Below are 19,922 nucleotides of genomic sequence, written 5' to 3'. Positions count from 1 at the left end.
AGGGTTGAGGTTAGGGTTAGGGTTGAGGTTAGGGTTAGAGTTGACGTTAGAGTTAGGGTTGAGGTTAGGGTTAGAGTTGAGGTTAGGGTTAGGGTTTGGGTTGAGGTTAGGGTTAGGGTTGAGGTTAGGGTTAGGGTTGAGGTTAGGGTTGAGGTTAGGGTTAGGTTTGAGGTTAGGGTTAGAGTTGAGGTTAGGGTTGAGGTTAGGTTTGAGGTTAGGGTTGAGGTTAGGGTTAGGGTTGAGGTTAGGGTTAGAGTTGAGGTTAGGGTTAGGGTTAGGGTTGAGGTTAGGGTTAGAGTTGAGGTTAGGGTTAGGGTTGAGGTTAGGGTTGAGGTTAGGGTTAGGGTTGAGGTTAGGGTTAGAGTTGAGGTTAGGGTTAGGGTTGAGGTTAGGGTTGAGGTTAGGTTTGAGGTTAGGGTTGAGGTTAGGGTTAGGGTTGAGGTTAGGGTTAGAGTTGAGGTTAGGGTTAGGGTTGAGGTTAGGGTTAGAGTTGAGGTTAGGGTTAGGGTTGAGGTTAGGGTTGAGGTTAGGGTTAGGGTTGAGGTTAGGGTTAGAGTTGAGGTTAGGGTTAGGGTTGAGGTTAGGGTTGAGGTTAGGGTTAGGGTTGAAGTTAGGGTTAGAGTTGAGGTTAGGGTTAGGTTTGAGGTTAGGGTTGAGGTTAGGGTTAGAGTTGAGGTTAGGGTTAGGGTTGAGGTTAGGGTTAGAGTTGAGGTTAGGGTTAGGGTTGAGGTTAGGGTTGAGGTTAGGGTTGAGGTTAGGGTTAGAGTTGAGGTTAGGGTTAGGGTTAGGGTTGAGGTTAGGATTGAGGTTAAGGTTAGAGTTGAGGTTAGGGTTAGGGTTGAGGTTAGGGTTGAGGTTAGGGTTAGGGTTGAGGTTAGGGTTAGGGTTGAGGTTAGGGTTAGAGTTGAGGTTAGGGTTAGGGTTGAGGTTAGGGTTAGAGTTGAGGTTAGGGTTAGGGTTGAGGTTAGGGTTGAGGTTAGGGTTAGGGTTGAGGTTAGGGTTAGAGTTGAGGTTAGGGTTAGGGTTGAGGTTAGGGTTAGGGTTGAAGTTAGGGTTAGAGTTGAGGTTAGGGTTAGGTTTGAGGTTAGGATTGAGGTTAGGGTTAGAGTTGAGGTTAGGGTTAGGGTTGAGGTTAGGGTTAGAGTTGAGGTTAGGGTTAGGGTTGAGGTTAGGGTTGAGGTTAGGGTTGAGGTTAGGGTTGAGGTTAGGGTTAGAGTTGAGGTTAGGGTTAGGGTTGAGGTTAGGGTTGAGGTTAGGGTTAGAGTTGAGGTTAGGGTTAGGGTTGAGGTTAGGTTTAGGGTTGAGGTTAGGGTTGAGGTTAGGGTTGAGGTTGGGGTTAGGGTTGAGCAACCTCAACCCTAACCTCAACCCTAACCTCAACCCTAACCCTAACCTCAACTCTAACCCTAACCTCAACTCTAACCCTAACCTCAACCCTAACCTCAACTCTAACCCTAACCTCATCCCTAACCCTAACCTCAACCCTAACCTCAAACCTAACCTCAACCCTAACCCTAACCTCAACTCTAACCCTAACCTCATCCCTAACCCTAACCTCAACCCTAACCCTAACCTCAACTCTAACCCTAACCTCAACCCTAACCCTAACCTCAACCCTAACCCTAACTTCAACCCTAACCCTAACCTCAACCCTAACCTCAACCCTAACCTCAACCCTAACCCTAACCTCAACTCTAACCTCAACCCTAACCCTAACCTCAACTCTAACCCTAACCTAAACCCTAAACCCTAACCTCAACCCTAACCTCAACCCTAACCTCAACCCTAACCCTAACTTCAACCCTAACCCCAACCTCAACCCTAACCCTGACCTCAATCCTAACCTCAAACCTAACCCTAACCTCAACCCTAACCTCAACCCTAACCTCAACCTCAATCCTAACCTCATCCCTAACCCTAACCTCAACCCTAACCCTAACCTCAACCCTAACCTCAACCCTAACCCTAACCTCAACTCTAACCCTAACCTCAACTCTAACCCTAACCTCAACCCTAACCTCAACCCTAACCTCAACCCTAACCCTAACCTCAACTCTAACCCTAACCTCAACCCTAACCCTAACCTCAACTCTAACCCTAACCTCAACCCTAACCTCAAACCTAACCCTAACCTCAACTCTAACCCTAACTTCAACCCTAACCCTAACCTCAACCCTAACCTCAACCCTAACCCTAACCTCAACTCTAACCCTAACCTCAACCCTAACCCTAACCTCAACCCTAACCCTAACCTCAACCCTAACCTCAACCCTAACCCTAACCTCAACTCTAACCCTAACCTCAACCCTAACCCTAACCTCAACTCTAACCCTAACCTCAACCCTAACCCTAACCTCAACCCTAACCTCAAACCTAACCTCAACCCTAACCTCAACCCTAACCCTAACCTCAACCCTAACCCTAACCTCAACCCTAACCCTAACCTCAACCCTAACCTCAACCCTAACCCTAACCTCAACTCTAACCCTAACCTCAACCCTAACCTCAACCCTAACCCTAACCCTAACCCTAACCTCAACTCTAACCCTAACCTCAACCCTAACCTCAACCCTAACCCTAACCTCAACTCTAACCCTAACCTCAACCCTAACCCTAACCTCAACTCTAACCCTAACCTCAACCCTAACCTCAAACCTAACCCTAACCTCAACTCTAACCCTAACTTCAACCCTAACCCTAACCTCAACCCTAACCTCAACCCTAACCCTAACCTCAACTCTAACCCTAACCTCAACCCTAACCCTAACCTCAACCCTAACCTCAACCCTAACCCTAACCTCAACTCTAACCCTAACCTCAACCCTAACCCTAACCTCAACTCTAACCCTAACCTCAACCCTAACCCTAACCTCAACCCTAACCTCAAACCTAACCTCAACCCTAACCTCAACCCTAACCCTAACCTCAACTCTAACCCTAACCTCAACCTCAACCCTAACCCTAACCTCAACCCTAACCTCAACCCAAACCCTAACCCTAACCTCAACTCTAACCCTAACCTCAACCCTAACTCTAACGTCAACTCTAACCCTAACCTCAACCCTAACCCTAACCTCAACCCTAACCCTAACTTCAACCCTAACCCTAACCTCAAACCTAACCTCAACTCTAACCCTAACCTCAAATCTAACCCTAACCTCAAACCTAACCCTAACCTCAACTCTAACCCTAACCTCAACCCTAACCCTAACCTCAACTCTAACCCTAACCTCAACCCTAACCTCAAACCTAACCTCAACTCTAACCCTAACCTCAACCCTAACCCTAGCCTACACCCTAACCTCAACCCTAACCTCAACTCTAACCTCAACCCTAACGCCAAACCTTAACCTAAACCCTAACCTCAACCCTAACCCTAAACCCTAACCTCTAACCCTAACCCCTAACCCTAGACCCCAACCCTAACCCCAGACCCTAGACCCTAACCCCAGACCCTAACCCCAGACCCTAGACCGTAACCCCAGACCCTAACCCCAGACCCTAACCCTAACCCCAGACCCCTGACCATGGAAAAACCTGGAAACCCCTTGAAAACCCTGGAATATCCTGGAATATCCTGGAAAATCCTTGAATATCCTGGAAATCCTGGAAAATCCTGGAAAATCCTGGAAACCTGGAAAATCCTGGAAAATCCTGGAAACCATGGAAATTTCTAGAAACCCCTGGAAACCCATTGGAAACCCCTGGAAACCCCCTGGAAACCCTTTGGAAAACCCTAACCCCTGGAAACCCCCTGGAAACTCTTTGGAAAACTCTAACCCCTTGGAAACCCTAACCCCAGACCCTAACCCTAACCCTCTAACCCTGTAACCCTAGCCCTAACCCTAGCCCTAACCCTAGCTCTAACCCTAACCCTAGCTCTAACCCTAGCTCTAACCCTAACCCTAACCTCTAACCCTAACCTCAACCCTAACTTCAACACTAACCCTAACCTCAACTCTAACCCTAACCTCTAACCCTAACCTCAACCCTAACCTCAACCCTAACCTCAACTCTAACCCTAACCTCAACCCTAACCCTAACCTCAACTCTAACCCTAACCTCAACCCTAACCTCAAACCTAACCCTAACCTCAACTCTAACCCTAACCTCAACCCTAACCCTAACCTCAACCCTAACCTCAACCCTAACCCTAACCTCAACTCTAACCCTAACCTCAACCCTAACCTCAACCCTAACCTCAACCCTAACCTCAACCTCAACTCTAACCCTAACCTCAACCCTAACCCTAACCTCAACCCTAACCTCAAACCTAACCTCAACCCTAACCTCAACCCTAACCCTAACCTCAACTCTAACCCTAACCTCAACCCTAACCCTAACCTCAACCCTAACCTCAACCCTAACCTCAACCTCAACCCTAACCTCAACCCTAACCCTAACCTCAACCCTAACCCTAACTTCAACCCTAACCCTAACCTCAAACCTAACCCTAACTTCAACTCTAACCCTAACCTCAAACCTAACCCTAACCTCAACCCTAACCTCAATTCTAACCCTAACCTCAACCCTAACCCTAACCTCAACTCTAACCCTAACCTCAACCCTAACCCTAACCTCAAACCTAACCTCAACTCTAACCCTAACCTCAACCCTAACCCTAGCCTACACCCTAACCTCAACCCTAACCTCAACTCTAACCTCAACCCTAACGCCAAACCCTAACCTAAACCCTAACCCTAACCCTAACCCCTAACCCTAAACCCTAACCCCTAACCCTAGACCCCAACCCTAACCCTAACCCCAGACCCTAGACCCTAGACCCTAACCCCAGACCCTAACCCCAGACCCCAGACCGTAACCCCAGACCCTAACCCCAGACCCTAACCCCAGACCCCTGACCATGGAAAAACCTGGAAACCCCTTGAAAACCCTGGAATATCCTGGAATATCCTGGAAAATCCTTGAATATCCTGGAAATCCTGGAAAATCCTGGAAAATCCTGGAAAATCCTGGAAAATCCTGGAAACCTGGAAAATCCTGGAAAATCCTGGAAACCATGGAAATTTCTAGAAACCCCTGGAAACCCATTGGAAACCCCTGGAAACCCCCTGGAAACCCTTTGGAAAACCCTAACCCCTGGAAACCCCCTGGAAACTCTTTGGAAAACTCTAACCCCTTGGAAACCCTAACCCCAGACCCTAACCCCAGACCCTAACCCTAACCCTCTAACCCTGTAACCCTAGCCCTAACCCTAGCCCTAACCCTAGCTCTAACCCTAGCTCTAACCCTAACCCTAACCTCTAACCTCTAACCCTAACCTCAACCCTAACTTCAACACTAACCCTAACCTCAACTCTAACCCTAACCTCTAACCCTAACCTCAACCCTAACCCTAACCTCAACTCTAACCCTAACCTCAACCCTAACCCTAACCCTAACCCTAACCTCAACTCTAACCCTAACCTCAACCCTAACCTCAAACCTAACCCTAACCTCAACTCTAACCCTAACCTCAACCCTAACCCTAACCTCAACCCTAACCTCAACCCTAACCCTAACCTCAACCCTAACCCTAACCCTAACCTCAACCCTAACCTCAACCCTAACCCTAACCTCAACTCTAACCCTAACCTCAACCCTAACCCTAACCTCAACTCTAACCCTAACCTCAACCCTAACCCTAACCTCAACCCTAACCTCAAACCTAACCTCAACCCTAACCTCAACTCTAACCCTAACCTCAAACCTAAACCTAACCTCAACCCTAACCTCAACCCTAACCCTAACCTCAACCCTAACCTCAACCCTAACCCTAACCTCAACTCTAACCCTAACCTCAACCCTAACCTCAACTCTAACCCTAACCTCAACCCTAACCCTAACCTCAACCCTAACCCTAACTTCAACCCTAACCCTAACCTCAAACCTAACCTCAACCCTAACCTCAACTCTAACCCTAACCTCAAACCTAACCCTAACCTCAACCCTAACCTCAATTCTAACCCTAACCTCAACCCTAACCCTAACCTCAACTCTAACCCTAACCTCAACCCTAACCCTAACCTCAAACCTAACCCTAACCTCAAACCTAACCTCAACTCTAACCCTAACCTCAACCCTAACCCTAGCCTACACCCTAACCTCAACCCTAACCTCAACTCTAACCTCAACCCTAACGCCAAACCCTAACCTAAACCCTAACCTCAACCCTAACCCTAACCCTAAACCCTAACCCCTAACCCCTAACCCTAAACCCTAACCCTAGACCCCAACCCTAATCCTAACCCCAGACCCTAGACCCTAGACCCTAACCCCAGACCCTAACCCCAGACCCTAACCCTAACCCCAGACCCCTGACCATGGAAAAACCTGGAAACCCCTTGAAAACCCTGGAATATCCTGGAATATCCTGGAAAATCCTTGAATATCCTGGAAATCCTGGAAAATCCTGGAAAATCCTGGAAACCTGGAAAATCCTGGAAAATCCTGGAAACCATGGAAATTTCTAGAAACCCCTGGAAACCCATTGGAAACCCCTGGAAACCCCCTGGAAACCCTTTGGAAAACCCTAACCCCTGGAAACCCCCTGGAAACTCTTTGGAAAACTCTAACCCCTTGGAAACCCTAACCCCAGACCCTAACCCCAGACCCTAACCCTCTAACCCTGTAACCCTAGCCCTAACCCTAGCCGTAACCCTAGCTCTAACCCTAGCTCTAACCCTAGCTATAACCCTAACCCTAACCCTAACCTCTAACTTCTAACCCTAACCTCTAACCCTAACCTCTAACCCTCGCACTAGCTCTAACCCTAACCTCTAACCCTAACCTCTAACCCTAACCCTCGCACTAGCTCTAACCCTAACCCTAGACCCCAGACCCTAACCCTCGACCCTAACCCTCGACCCTAACCCTAACCCATACCCTAACCCCAGACCCCGACCCTAACCCTAGACCCCAGACCCTAGCCCTAGACCCCAGACCCTAACCCTAACCCCAGTCCCTATCCCCAGTCCCTAACCCCAACCCCAGACCCTAACCCCAGACCCCAGACCCTAGACCCCAGACCCTAGACCCTAACCCTAAACCCAGACCCTAACCCTAACCCAAGACCCTAACCCCAGACCCTAACCCCAGACCCTAGACCCTAGACCCTAGACCCTAACCCTAACCCCAGACCCTAACCCCAGACCCTAACCCCTTGAAAACCCTGGAATATCCTGGAAACCCTTTGAATATCCTGGAAAATCCTGGAAATCCTGGGAAATCCTGGAAAATCCTGGCAACCATGGACATTTCTAGAAACCCCTGGAAACCCATTGGAAACCCCTGGAAACCCCCTGGAAAACCCTAACCCCTTGGAAACCCTAACCCTAACCCCAGACCCTAACCCTCTAACCCTCTAACCCTAGCTCTAACCCTAGCCCTAACCCTAGCTCAAACCCTGAACCTAGCTCTAACCCAAGCTCTAACCCAAGCTCTAAACCTAACCCTCGCACTTATGTATTTACACATACATACTTTCATTTGTTTGCAAATGCATTGTTTGCATACAAAGCGAGGTTCCAATTCTAAAAGCACATTTAGGAATATGCTCCCACCTGGGATCGAACCAGGGTCTTACCGAACCCGTGTCACTAACCAGTCGGCTATTTCAACCTGGCAGCCCTCAGCCGTCTGGACTCTTTTGTACTAGTCATGTGCATTCCAGTTCTCTAAAGTGAACTGAATCTTTAGAGTCGGTTCACTCAAAAGATTTGTTCAAAAGAATCGTTCACCGAATCGTTTGCTACACTTTCTTATTTATTCATTCTTTTTTTTTTAACCTCGTGTGGTGTACCTATTGAAGTGTCCATGAGGTGTACCTAATCACAGTCCACTTCATTCAAATCATGGTCATAGCTCAACTGAAAGTGAAAAGTGCCCTCACCCCCACTTTCTGATTGGCTGTTTGATATGTGACGTCGCTCGGACACTCTATTAGGTACACCGCCATTTTCAGGTTCGTTGAAGGATTCTTTTGAACGAATCTTTTGAGTGAACTGATTCTAAAGATTCAGTTCACTTAAAAGATCTGGAATGCACATCACTAGTCGGCTCGTGATGTGGTGTATATCACGAGCCGACATGCATTTGGCCGCGTTCTCCTCCAGCGCCTTTCTTTTTTTTTGGTCCCTTTCCGTACCGCCTTTTCTCCTCTTTTTACCACGTTCGAAGTGCATTATGCTCACTTGCACCACTCGCTAGCTACACAGCATCCAGCACTTCACCAACTCAGTGGCCTATGGGTAGAGTGTCCGCCCTGAGACTGGAAGGTCGTGGGTTCAAACCACGGCCGGGTCATACCAGAGACTATAAAAACGGTACCCATTTCTTCCCTGCTTGGCACTCAGTATAAGGGGTTGGAATGGGGCGCTACATTACCAAATGATTTTGTTTTACGGCGAGGTGGGACCAGCTTCAATGCGCATTACCGACACCAACTGGTTGAAGTCATACGAACTGAAAATAGAACGAATCACTTTAGGAAGTAATTCGTTCACTGAAAGGATTCGTTCTTTTGAACGAATCGTTCACTCACGAGCCAACACTAGAGCCGACACTAACTTCCGCTTTAAACTTCTTGAAGCATAAAAAAAAAACGAACAATGTGCAGTGCAATAAAATAAATTCTTTTTTAAAATGAATAAGTTAAATATAAATTGAACTAAAAAGAAGGGGGGGGGGGGGGAATCCCAATGCTGTGAATGCCTCCCCCTCGTGTTTCGTGGTTTTATCGATACCGGAAATGTCTGTGTTTACAGCGCGTTAGCATAGTCAGAAGCCATTCGGAGTCCTTTCGTTTTTGTAAACAACAACCTGACCATTTAAATTACTCGCGTGAATTATTAAGTTTCATAACGCCCCGTATGGTGGTTTGGAAGCTGTCCGGGCTACGGCGAGTCGTAGCAATGGCCAGCTGACGAGGCAACTAGCGAGGCTGGCTAACATCTTCCTCGCCGCCAGTGGAGTCAAACAGGTAAATGACGCATAGAATTGAAAATGTTTCATGTACTTGTCTGACATTCGTGACAACTGTAATGGTGGATCGATAGGTTCTTTGCGCCTAATCTCCCGCGATGTCGTTATTCTGCTCGTTTTTTTCCTCGTTTGAAATAAACTGGTTGTTTTGCACGCCGTGTTTACAAGACTTGCAAAAACTAACCCAACGTGCATGAAGTCAGTATTCATCTGACCGCATAGGTTATTAATGAGATTATAATCAATCGCGGTAGAATATGCACGTATACCAGAACTTCTAATATTGTGTTTGATGTAACAATTTATTTATTGTCATTAAGATAGTAAAATACTGTGTATGATTCGCTAAGGACATGACGTCATGACGCTAATTGTAAAGTGCCATTTCACCCACCGGTGAGTAACTTTGCACTCTCCCCCCCTCAGGTGTAGTGCGGTGGATGGTGAGCAGCAATGGGCGCCGAGAGCAGCGCCGTGCGGAGTTGCACACCGGAGGAACCGCTCCTGAGCCTGCCCTTTGGTCTTACCATGTTCGCTGCAGTGCTCCAGGACGGAAGGGCCGCTTCCGTGTTTGTTCACAAGCGTGGCAATGAAGATAAGGTCAATAAAGCAGCTAAGGTATGTTGGCTTAGAAAAGAAAAATTGAAAGCTGTTAGTTGCCTGTTTTAAATGCTGTGAAATGAATCCGCCACCACAGCACCTGAAGACCCTGAGGCATCCTTGCCTGCTGCGCTTCCTGTCCTGCTCGGTGCAGGACGGCAGCATCCACCTGGTGACGGAGCGCGTCAAGCCTCTGGAGCTGCTGCTGGACGGGCTCTCGCCAGAAGAGATCTGCGCCGGAATCTACGACCTCCTGCAGGCAATTGTCTTTCTGCACGAGAGGGTGAGCCAGCTGCAAATGAAGGAGCCTTCTTCCAAAAAATGGAATGTTTGCTGACCTGCTGTCCTGAACCGCCAGGGGAAGTCAAGCCACAACAACGTGTGCATCTCGTCTGTGTTTGTCAGTGAAGATGGACATTGGAAACTTGGAGGGATGGAGACAGTCTGCAAGTTCTCGGAAGCAACTCCAGAGGTACGATGACGCACCTAAAAGGGTGGCTTGTAACTCAGAATTCATTTTTGTGGAAAAAACACGTAGGCTCAAAATATACATCATAATTGACACATGATGTTCTCTTCCTCAGTTTCTTGTTAGTATTCAGAGCGTGAGAGACGCCAGCTGTGTTCCACCAGAGGAGCAGGTCAGCATATCAAACATACCCACCCCTCCATCACAGTGACTTTTTTTGTAGTGTCCCTAAAGAAAGGTGTTGTTTTTAGGTGGAGGGCTTTAAAATGCTTCCAGATAAAAATGCTCACGCTCGGGACTGTTACTCGTTTGGCTCCATGCTCGAAGCCCTCCTGCCTCTCTTGAACGATTACGGTGAGTAAATTGACCTGAGATGTTTTTCATAAACGTAACTTATGTCTCTTTTTCCATTCAGTGTCACAGGAGCTTTCCGATAGCCTGAAAAAGACCCTGCAGGCGGGCCCGCTGAACTCTGACCCCTCATATCGGCCCGCCCTCAGTTCCCTGCTGACTCACGAGTTTTTCAGGTGTGCTCGCGGTTGCGCTGCCGTCACCTGCTTATTTGCTCAAACTCCCTCACGCTTGCTCTTGTGCATAGGAACGACTTTCTGGAGGTGATGAACTTTCTGACCAGCCTCACACTGAAGACGGAGGAAGAAAAGAATGAGTTCTTCAAGTAAGGCGCACAATTTGAAAGATTAAATTCAACCTTGTGCTTAGCTCGTTGGGGATCTAAATCTCAGCTCCGCTCTTTCTGTGTAGCCCACTCCGTATTTTAAGCGAACCCACTGAGCATTTTTACATGATCAAGGGTCCTGCACTAAATATTCATTTGCATTACGTTTGCGCAGGTTTCTTCTTGACAGAGTCCAGGGCCTCCCTGAAGAGCTGACGGCCGTACGTCTGGTCCCCAAACTCCTCAACTCCCTGGTGTTTGCCGAGCCGATGGCGGTCAAAAGCTTTCTGCCGCATCTCCTAAAGCCAAAGAAGGGTAGGACAAAAGACAAAGCGGGCGTGACACTCTGAGGAATTCAGTCACTAAAAGTTTCTCTTGTCGTGTGCTGGGCGGGACAGATTGCGGTAGCGGTGAAGAATGCCTGCTGTCCGTGTCTCTTTACCGCAAGCACGTCATCCCACAGCTCCTCAAGCTCTTCAGAGTCAACGAGGAGCACGTGCGGATGGTGTTGTTGGCGCACATCCACATCTACGCTCAGTTCTTCTCCCACGAGGAACTGAAGGTTCAGATCCTACCTCAGGTATGATAGGGGAGGACATAAATTCACAGTGACTGCAACCACACACAAACAAAACAGATAAATGTTCTTTACCTCCCCATGTAGGTTTTGCTCGGGATGAGAGACACCAATGACGCTCTGGTCGCCATGACGCTGCAGAGTCTGGCCGTGCTGGTGCCTTTGCTTGGTGCTCAGGTGGTGGTGGGAGGAGAGAGAACTAAGGTCTTTAAACGCTCCACTCCCAATTTCAGCAGGTCAGCAGAGGCCACGCCGGAAAGTAAGTCAACACGACCAAAGATCACGCAGTTTAAGATGCCATTTTGGAAGCTGAAAGTTTCTTTTGATTTTGTAGCATCGCCCGTCCACATCATCGGAGGCTCCTTCCCTCAGATGGAGCAGCCTTCCAAGGTTTTGAATTTGTTCCCCAGGCCGCCTGAAGACCTTAAGGGCAACACGGAGCAATTAATGGGGAGAAGGGAGATTTCAAGAAACACGCTGGAAGCGACAACAGGTATGATAACTTAGCTGTCGGTGCACTTATCAACAATTAAACTGGTTTTATAAAATATAACAAGCTGGTGTCTTTGTTTTACAGGTATCAGTAAACCGACGTTTCTCTCCTTAAATGGCTTCCGCCAGCACGTTGACGCCGACTCCTCCAGCCCAGAGGAGGCGGCGCACTCACTGAAAGGCCGCAGGGAGGACTGGCCTGACTGGAGCGATCCAGATGAGGGTGAGGATGGAAAGAGCCAGCCGGTCCAGATCCTCATCGAGTCCTCAGATGCAGCTAGACTGCACCAGACGGTAGAAGCTGAAGAGCCTTGGGATGATTTTGAGGACAATGACGCCACCTCCGAGGCTTCTCCCGCAACACCGGTTGTATTTACTTCACCCCCTGAAAAACAAACCACTGAGCCACTAAGACTGGGAGCTTCCAAACCCCTCAAACTGGGCACAGCGGCACAACCTGCTAATCAAGCCTCAGTGGACCCCAAGACTGCGGTGCCGCAGAACCTGAAGGCTTCGGGAGGTCTCGGCGAGGAGTTCACCATCAAGGTGAAGAAGAAGAAGCAGCAAGAAGCAGACCCAGAGCTGGATTTGTTTGCGGACATGGTGCCGGATATTAAGCTATCCTCTTCGGCTCTGCTCATACTGAGCGCGAGCGGCGACGCCACGTCGACGTTGCGCAATGCTGCTATCGACACATCGACGACAACGCTGTCTGCCAAGTTTGCTGCTACAAGTGAGACTGAGGTGAGTGGTCAAAAATGTGCATTTTAGGCTCTCTGAAGATTCAAAATCAAAAACAGTGGCCACTGAAAATGTGTCTTTCTGTGTCACAGGCTGAAGCAGAAGGTTGGGGCGATGGGGACGACCTCAACTGGGAGGATGAAAATGGTTGGGGATGACATTAACCAGGAACCCACTCTGGAACACTCCCACCCCAAAAGTAATAAACCCTTAAAATATACCAATTCTGATTTTTTGACGCAAGAAGAATGGACCTGCCTTTGTTAATTCAACTGGAAGGAATCAATGCTGATCAAATGGGTGGGGGATATAAATGAAGCCATTTTTAATTGCTTGCCAACTGACATGGATGATGCTGACAGAACATGGTGGGGGGGGGGAAAGTGCCAACTTTGCTAAGGGCACGTGAAGATCTGGATTTCTCCAACCCGAGTCAGGTTTGATGCCCAGAAGACTTGTTGCACTTTGAATGAATGTGGAGTATGCATCAGATTAATTTATTAGTGGCTTTTTGGGGAAGTTGCTGGTGAAATCAAAGCGTTTACTGTACAGAAGCCTGATTTTGTCTTTTTGGGCCTATTAAAATGTTTACCGTGTTGTAAAATTATAACAGTTTCAATTTTTCAGTTGACCTACTAAAGTAGGAGTTCCTAATATTATAAATCTATGGAGATGTATAAAACAGTACCATATCCCAGTTTTCATTCATAAGTATTACCTCAGATTTAAACTCTTTTCTATTCAAAAATTTAATAATTTGATACGTAAAAAAACAGATAAGCAGCCTTAATACAGATGAAATGACTTATATACAAATAACAGGTCATGAGGGCTGCTTTGCAGATGTGACTGAGCTAATGTCATTTAGAAGCACCTGCAACTCTTGAAGTCTGGATGCCAGCCACGAAGGAGGAGGAGGAGACTCCTGTGTGCCCGTTTTACCTGTAACAAGCGCATGCAGGGCTCTCAGTGCAGTTTCAGCTGTCTGCATGTTGCGGCTGAACTCCTCATCCCCAACGTTCTCCTGCCGAGCCCGTTTGGCTTGCGGCTGCGCAATGAATGGGAACAACATTTTAACGATAAAGTTTGGCAAAAAGAAATCTAAGGAAAATTATCATTATCGTTGACATTCTAATATAGTATTCTAAAATAAAACCAAGTAAAATTGATTAATAACAGCAGGTTACATTACTAACCTCCAAATGAGTCGCAGATGGAGCAGAAAGTTCAGTGGGAACCTGTTTTGGGGTGTCCAGCATCTGGTTGTGTTGCTCTAAAATAGTTTTCTCTGCTTCGATTCTTCCTAGCCGTGCTTCCTTTGCTTCTTCAACTGTGTTAACGGTCTACAACAGAACACACCCACATTCAAATCCAGCCTTTTTGCAGACAATCGCTGACAAACATACTTTTCTTACCTTGCGAAGAAAATCCACCACCTTGCTTCTGGTTTCTTCCACACCTAAACTGCAGGAAATGATCTCTTCATGGTTTGTGACCTTCAAACATCAGCAGGTATGATGGTGGGTAAATAAACGAGTTGTAACTTGAATTTTGTAGTATTATCAGCGCTGTTGCTTTACCTCCGCAAAATGAGCAAAGGCCTCCAAAGCGTGCTGATGCAGCAACCAGGGGGAACTTTGTGCTAACAGCATTCCAAACAAGCTGCTCAACTTGGGAACAATTTTACTCTAAAGACGGGATGAAAAAGTACAAGTCAATTGCAATATCAATTTAATCCTGTATTCTGATTGGTTGGAGTCTGTACCTGGTTGTCAGGAGGAATAAAGATATTCCCCAGTGATGAAAGGAACTCTAGAGTGGCCAGGAGCAACTCATCTGCACACTTTTGAGATACTACAGCGTCTACACACAACAGGACCTAAAACACACACATACACAAACTACATAACAGTCTCCACTATGTGCTCAAAGTCAATTTAGAATCTACACACCTGAATGATCACAGGCGGGTCTATGTTTGTCACTAAAGGTGCCGTGATTGACAAAAGGAGGCGTAGAGTGACGTGCAACACAGGATGGCTCTGCACCTGTACATTAGGGAGATACAAACACAACTTAGACCTTGCAGGTTAAATTTCAGGATGAAGCTAAAAGTGATAAAAACTATTTGTTAGTAGCTTTCACCTGATGTGGTGTCATTCGCTGCCACAGTTGTGTGACTATCCTCAAAGCTGATGTCGCGCACCGTTCCTCAAGAGGTGACTTTCCTTGAACCACCACTAGGAGGCATTGTAGCACCGCATTCTGGAAACAACAACACAGTCACACACTGCCTGAGGTGACTGTTACTCATAATATTGTCCTCACCAGTTTCTCCACTTGGCCCAGTTTGTGGCCTCCATTTTGCCAGTCGCTCAAAGCTTTTTGTGCTAAAGTGATGATGTCTGCATCCACGCGTTGACGGGCATCATTTGAAAGAGCTCTGAGGAGGACGTGACGCCACACTGGGAGATTTTCAGCCTCGGATGGAGGGAAATGTGTCAAGAATTCCATCTATGTTAAAAAAATATATATATCAAATATACAGATATGCTCCTCACCTCCAAAAAGTGGGACTACTGTATGCGAATCCTGCTAACCTGATGGCTGGGCGTCATGAGGAAAAGCATGCGTCTGAGCAGCAAGCCCAGGTGAGACTTCTGGTAGCACTCAGCCGAGCTAGTTTTGACCTGAGGAGGTTGAAGCAAAGAGAAGGGGTGCTCGTTGGTTGTGTGAAAATCAAAGGGGGTTCTGAGATCGGTTGCAAATGTGTGAGATGAGCTTGAATTTGAGGGATTAAGGCAAAGGTGTTCCGGAGACATCAATCGTCACCTCAGTCGGGGTGCCGCTGGGGACCCCGCGGAGAGATTATGGGATTTTGAGTTATTTTAGCATCCAAACAGCACTGCACCACACTCGGAGGTGAACTTTTAAAACCTGCTTCTCTTGGATCAGATGTCAAAGTTTTAATCAAGTGTGATGCTACTTTTTGCTTCATTGAGTGGTCCTTGAGCAACCCACAAATTTCAGAGATTGGGGCAGGGGTGTTCTTGCAGAATACCCACCAGATGAGCTACGAGGAGGACATGATGGAGACATAGTTCAGCTGTTCCGTACCTACAACAAACCAGACAAATATACATTGAAGTACAAATGATAAATACAAATGAATATTTGATGATTTTTTATAAGGTCACATGATCGACAGCATGTAAATAAATGTTTTTCAGAAAAAAAAAAATCATTGTTAGCGAGCACAATGGCATTTTGAGGGTAAGTAATATAGATCTAAAAGAAAAAGATTAATGCCACAAAGTCGTCCTCACCGCGCGGTGAAGCACCACACATCCGTGGCCAACAGAGCAGTCTGAGTGTCAGCCTGCAGCGTGGCCTCCAACAAGCAACACTCCTAAAATGGAGAAAAAAAAATATAAAAGTGGGTGTATTGAAAACAGAGGGATAAAATGCTATCACAAATTGAAACCAGTAAAAAAAACAAAGTTTACACTGAATGAGAGGAAATCCCTCCAGCAGGAGCCAAAAGGAGATTAGAGTCAGGAAAAAAAATAAACAGCAGATTTCACAGCAAACTCTGAAAGTTAAACTAAGGAGCTATTCATTTGAAATGTGCTATTGCGAGAATGCTCTTAAAGTCATTTCATATTTTTTTTTTATGAGTCCTGATGCAGTTTACAATACCAGCTTCGTAGTACTCACCAGAACAGAGAAGTGTAATGGCGAAAGAACAGCGACGCTGGCGCAAAGGTGCACGCACAGGTGACTGTGCAGAGACACCCAAACTTGGGCCTGCCCTTTCGTCATCACCCCCGGTAACAGCACCGGCAGCTTCCGCTCGGTGTAGCAATTTCGGAAACTACGGAAGACCGCCCGGTAGAGAGGAAGCCTGGAAACACATACTCAACATCATTCTACAAAGGTCATATTGAAACTAACCAATCTGGCCCATTTAAAAAGGACAAATGGCAACGTTACCTTGGCGTTTCCTCGGAATGCTGACTGCCGGAGTGCCAAAGCTGCAGCACCTCCTCAGGCTGGGAGGCCAACTGATCCAACACGTTAGCCAGCAAAAGACACTGAGGAAGCTCATGTTGCTGACTCAACCCTGCGTAAAAAAAAAAGTAGAAGTGGTTGTATAATAATAATCATATTTCTTTTATTTAATATTTTTTACTTTTAAAATGCCCATTATTTAAAATGTAAGTTATATTTAAAAAATATATATATTTAAATTTGTATTAGAAAACATCATTTTGCATTCTACATTTGAATTTATAATTGTACTAACATATCTATTTTCTTTGGCTATGTAATATATTTAAGAAAAAAAGAGAATATTAATAACGCACAGCTTGAATTGGTGAATTTAGACAAACTCACGCAGGTCTTCTTGCAAGACAACTTCGGCAAAAGGCCTGAGAGGTAAGAGTTGAGAAAGAAAGGCCTCCATGGGAACGAGGGCCGCCGCGTTCAGCTCCTCAGAAAGAGGAGGAGGCAACGTAGGAGCACACAAGCTGGGGGGGAATTTACTGAAAGATAGTGGTGACACATTTCCACATTGCTCCAAGGTTCCATGACAAATATTCCAATCTGTGACTGTAAATCAGATTGCATGTACCTGATAATCTGGAGATAAAGTTTATGAAAGTTTCCACAAGACCTTGTTAAGAAAGATTTGAATTCCTGTGAAAAGAGCAAAGAACTTGTATTTCAAACTAAGCTGGAGATGATTATGCAACAAGATTTTGTTTTTCCTGACCTTTACATAAAGAACCAAAGTGTTGGCAAATAATCTGCACATCTTTGCAGTTCTCTGGAACAGTTTGTATTCTGCGCTTTGCGTTGCCTCCTAGCAAAACGCACAAAAGTGCACAAAAGCAAAACATCTTTGAACCTTTGACTTGAAAATACCTTGGATGATAGAAAATACATCAAGCGAGGGTGGTTACCACAGGAAGTGGCAAGTCATTATTCTATAAATGGGATACAGTTGTGCTGATTGCCAAGCACGCAGCCGCATACCTGCAGACGGGCAAGCGTTATCTGCTCGGCCAGATCGACGGAGTTGTGGAAGGAGGCCAGCAGGTTGTCGCACAGGCTGGAGCTGATGTCGCCGTGGTGCAAATGCTCCTCCACCAGTGAATGGTACTTCACGCTCTGTCTGAGCAGGGGAAGGACAGTTTCAAATGAGGAGCTGGATGATTTTGTCAATATTGCAATTGTGATTTCATATGCATTTTTTAAGGTCCTCTTTCATTGATAAAAACGATATTTTTCTATATATATATAGTTCTGGCACTGACTTGATGAGGAACTTCCACGTGTTTGCATGCAGCGCCATGTCCAGGTTGGAGATGACTGAGCAGATGTCCAGGAGGCTGTGTAGTACTGAGGAACATGATGAAAACAAAAGGTTACATTAATTGACAAGGCAAATGAGCTCCATCATGGAAAGAGTTCAAAAGAAACGTGAGGAGGGCATCTCCTCAACTGGTACAACCGATGACGACGTCAGACACTTCGTCTTCAGAGGCATTGTTATCAAGGGATAACCGGTCCAGGAGCTCCAACAGGGCCTTGTGGAGAGCGTAGGCCTCCTTGAAGAGGCTTTGCAGAAGGTCAGCCACCAGGGAGAAACGGCCGCAGTAGACCACCTCGCTCTCCTGTCGACAATACGCAAATGTCTTTGCAGTTGCTAACACAATAACACATCACAAGATGACTCAGATTTTCAAATTTGTTCAGCTCTACGAGACTCACCTTACAGTGCTGAAAAGTGTCTCGCAGAACTTTTAGGATGCATGATGGTAAGGTGCGGATAGACATAAGGTCCAGGACCTCGTCATACGTCCCGACGTGACGCACACATGCCAACATTGCATCAATGATCTGCATCAGTGACTGAAAATAAAGTCGAATCAATATAGAGCGCCAAAACAGATTTTGAAAAATAAAGGTGAGGTAATCTACCTTCAGAATGTTCCTCAGTAATGAACACAGTTCTGGGTTTTGACTTGACAAGCCTCCAACTTGGATTGAAACTTCTTTCATCATACTTTCAAACATGGTAACCGCCTGCAGATATGGTCAAGAATAACTAACCAGAATTATGCAATGCAAGTGTATGCCATTTACCTTTGGTAAAATTTTGGAGAAGCATTCATTTTCTAGGTCTGTCAGAGCAATGTGAGGAAGGAACATGTCTGTTATTATCTTCAGTACACCTGAAGGGAAGTTGGAGAGGAATCCAAGGATTAAAATTGGTCAAACTGAATTCTTGCAAAAAGTAAACATAACTTACGTATATGATCATCCCAGCCCTCAGACTTGTGTTGCAAAGCGTGTACGCAGTTAAAGAAAATCACAGCAAAGAAAGACCATGACGTCAACAGTGAATGAATATTAGACATTTTTAATTCACATTACAAATGTTGATTTTAATTACAGCACTGGAGTGAAAATACTGACGTCATCAGCAAGTAGAAGTAAAGGGCAACCTGGCTGGCTGTATTTTAATGTCAATTTTATGGACAGTTACATGACAAGAATGTACCGAGAAGGATATGGTAAGTTTGGGCAGGACAGCCTTGAGCTCCTGGCGGCAGGTTTCCTGGCTCCATTGCGCCACCTCGTCCAGGAGTGAAGTGTTAGTCTGGGACATGATGTCACCAGTCTACCAGAGATCGGACACGCTGTCCGAACGATACAACAAGTGAGTCACTTGAAAAGTGAGTCAACTTGTAAAGTTCGCCCAACAACATGTGTACTTTCGTTCACTCAGTGGGCAATTACGTAGCTAAGCTAATTTGAGCGTTTCATGTAGCACCTTAGCATTGTCATTATTATCGTACTTACAGACTTAATGGCGAACTTCTGTCGTCTTCTTCATGAGTCACTTCACTATTGTAGTTGAGTTTGTTTCAACTCAAGTTGAAAACTACATTTTTATTCCTTTGGATTCGCATAAGTTGTTAAGAGTAGCGTTTCATGTCTCGCGCGTTAGTTCTCAAACCGGATGTGATGTCACATCCACTTCTTTGTTATGTTTTTTTCTTGTTTTCTCAATTTTCTTCAATGTCCACGCATATTCGACACTGATTTCTAAATTGATTTCCTTTTTATTCTAGCACGTCAGGTTTCTGAGACAGTTTTGTTATTTATTTGTAAATAAAAATAAATTAACGGCAATTTTAGATTCAGTGCAAAAACTGCATCTAAAAAAGGATATTTGTGTCTCTGGTTTAAGAAAAATGTCTAAAAATGTACAAATATTTACAAACTTTGCAACTTTTTTTTAAATACAGTTTTAGTATTGCACCGTCAACACACACACACAAATGAAACTTAAGTTGATTGTATTTTTTATT

General features: G+C 45.9%; 2 protein-coding genes across 2 annotated transcripts; one reads left to right on the top strand and one right to left on the bottom strand.

The window, feature by feature from the left end:
* The first annotated feature begins 9,435 nt into the window (after positions 1 to 9,435).
* On the top strand, positions 9,436 to 12,913 carry scyl3 (SCY1-like, kinase-like 3). The gene is made up of 13 exons (XM_049724345.1): positions 9,436 to 9,600; positions 9,680 to 9,865; positions 9,941 to 10,054; positions 10,167 to 10,223; positions 10,303 to 10,405; positions 10,467 to 10,578; positions 10,650 to 10,727; positions 10,903 to 11,042; positions 11,126 to 11,307; positions 11,392 to 11,563; positions 11,639 to 11,797; positions 11,882 to 12,540; positions 12,630 to 12,913. Exons 1-13 carry the CDS (start codon positions 9,436 to 9,438, stop codon positions 12,693 to 12,695), a joined length of 2,193 nt encoding a protein of 730 aa, XP_049580302.1. The 3' UTR covers positions 12,696 to 12,913.
* Positions 12,914 to 13,268: 355 nt separating this feature from the next.
* Positions 13,269 to 19,579, bottom strand: firrm (fignl1 interacting regulator of recombination and mitosis). Its single transcript, XM_049724297.1, has 25 exons — positions 19,411 to 19,579; positions 19,122 to 19,247; positions 18,857 to 18,897; positions 18,691 to 18,779; positions 18,526 to 18,630; positions 18,316 to 18,456; positions 18,056 to 18,218; positions 17,859 to 17,943; positions 17,578 to 17,716; positions 17,315 to 17,404; positions 17,174 to 17,238; positions 16,936 to 17,084; positions 16,531 to 16,660; positions 16,255 to 16,441; positions 15,864 to 15,946; positions 15,603 to 15,654; positions 15,138 to 15,227; positions 14,866 to 15,051; positions 14,683 to 14,802; positions 14,490 to 14,585; positions 14,303 to 14,416; positions 14,118 to 14,225; positions 13,953 to 14,033; positions 13,734 to 13,880; positions 13,269 to 13,585 (listed from the first exon to the last, which is right to left on the bottom strand). Exons 2-25 carry the CDS (start codon positions 19,214 to 19,216, stop codon positions 13,361 to 13,363), a joined length of 2,781 nt encoding a protein of 926 aa, XP_049580254.1. The 5' UTR covers positions 19,217 to 19,247; positions 19,411 to 19,579; the 3' UTR covers positions 13,269 to 13,360.
* Positions 19,580 to 19,922: the final 343 nt, after the last annotated feature.

This window comes from Syngnathus scovelli, chromosome 10 (assembly GCF_024217435.2).
Source record: "Syngnathus scovelli strain Florida chromosome 10, RoL_Ssco_1.2, whole genome shotgun sequence".
Taxonomy (NCBI): Eukaryota; Metazoa; Chordata; class Actinopteri; order Syngnathiformes; family Syngnathidae; genus Syngnathus; species Syngnathus scovelli.
This window is presented reverse-complemented; position numbering and strand designations above follow the sequence as displayed.

Excerpts from the sequence above, each read along its gene's own strand:
- scyl3 (XM_049724345.1), top strand. The coding sequence starts at position 9,436 with ATGGGCGCCGAGAGCAGCGCCGTGCGGAGTTGCACACCGGAGGAACCG. Across the intron at positions 10,579-10,649 it reads CTGACTCACGAGTTTTTCAG|GAACGACTTTCTGGAGGTGA; the intron begins GTGTGCTCGCGG and ends TCTTGTGCATAG. Across the intron at positions 12,541-12,629 it reads CTGCTACAAGTGAGACTGAG|GCTGAAGCAGAAGGTTGGGG; the intron begins GTGAGTGGTCAA and ends TCTGTGTCACAG.
- firrm (XM_049724297.1), bottom strand. The coding sequence starts at position 19,216 with ATGTCCCAGACTAACACTTCACTCCTGGACGAGGTGGCGCAATGGAGC. Across the intron at positions 18,457-18,525 it reads TACTGAGGAACATTCTGAAG|TCACTGATGCAGATCATTGA; the intron begins GTAGATTACCTC and ends CTTTATTTTCAG. Across the intron at positions 14,034-14,117 it reads CCTTTGCTCATTTTGCGGAG|GTCACAAACCATGAAGAGAT; the intron begins GTAAAGCAACAG and ends TGATGTTTGAAG.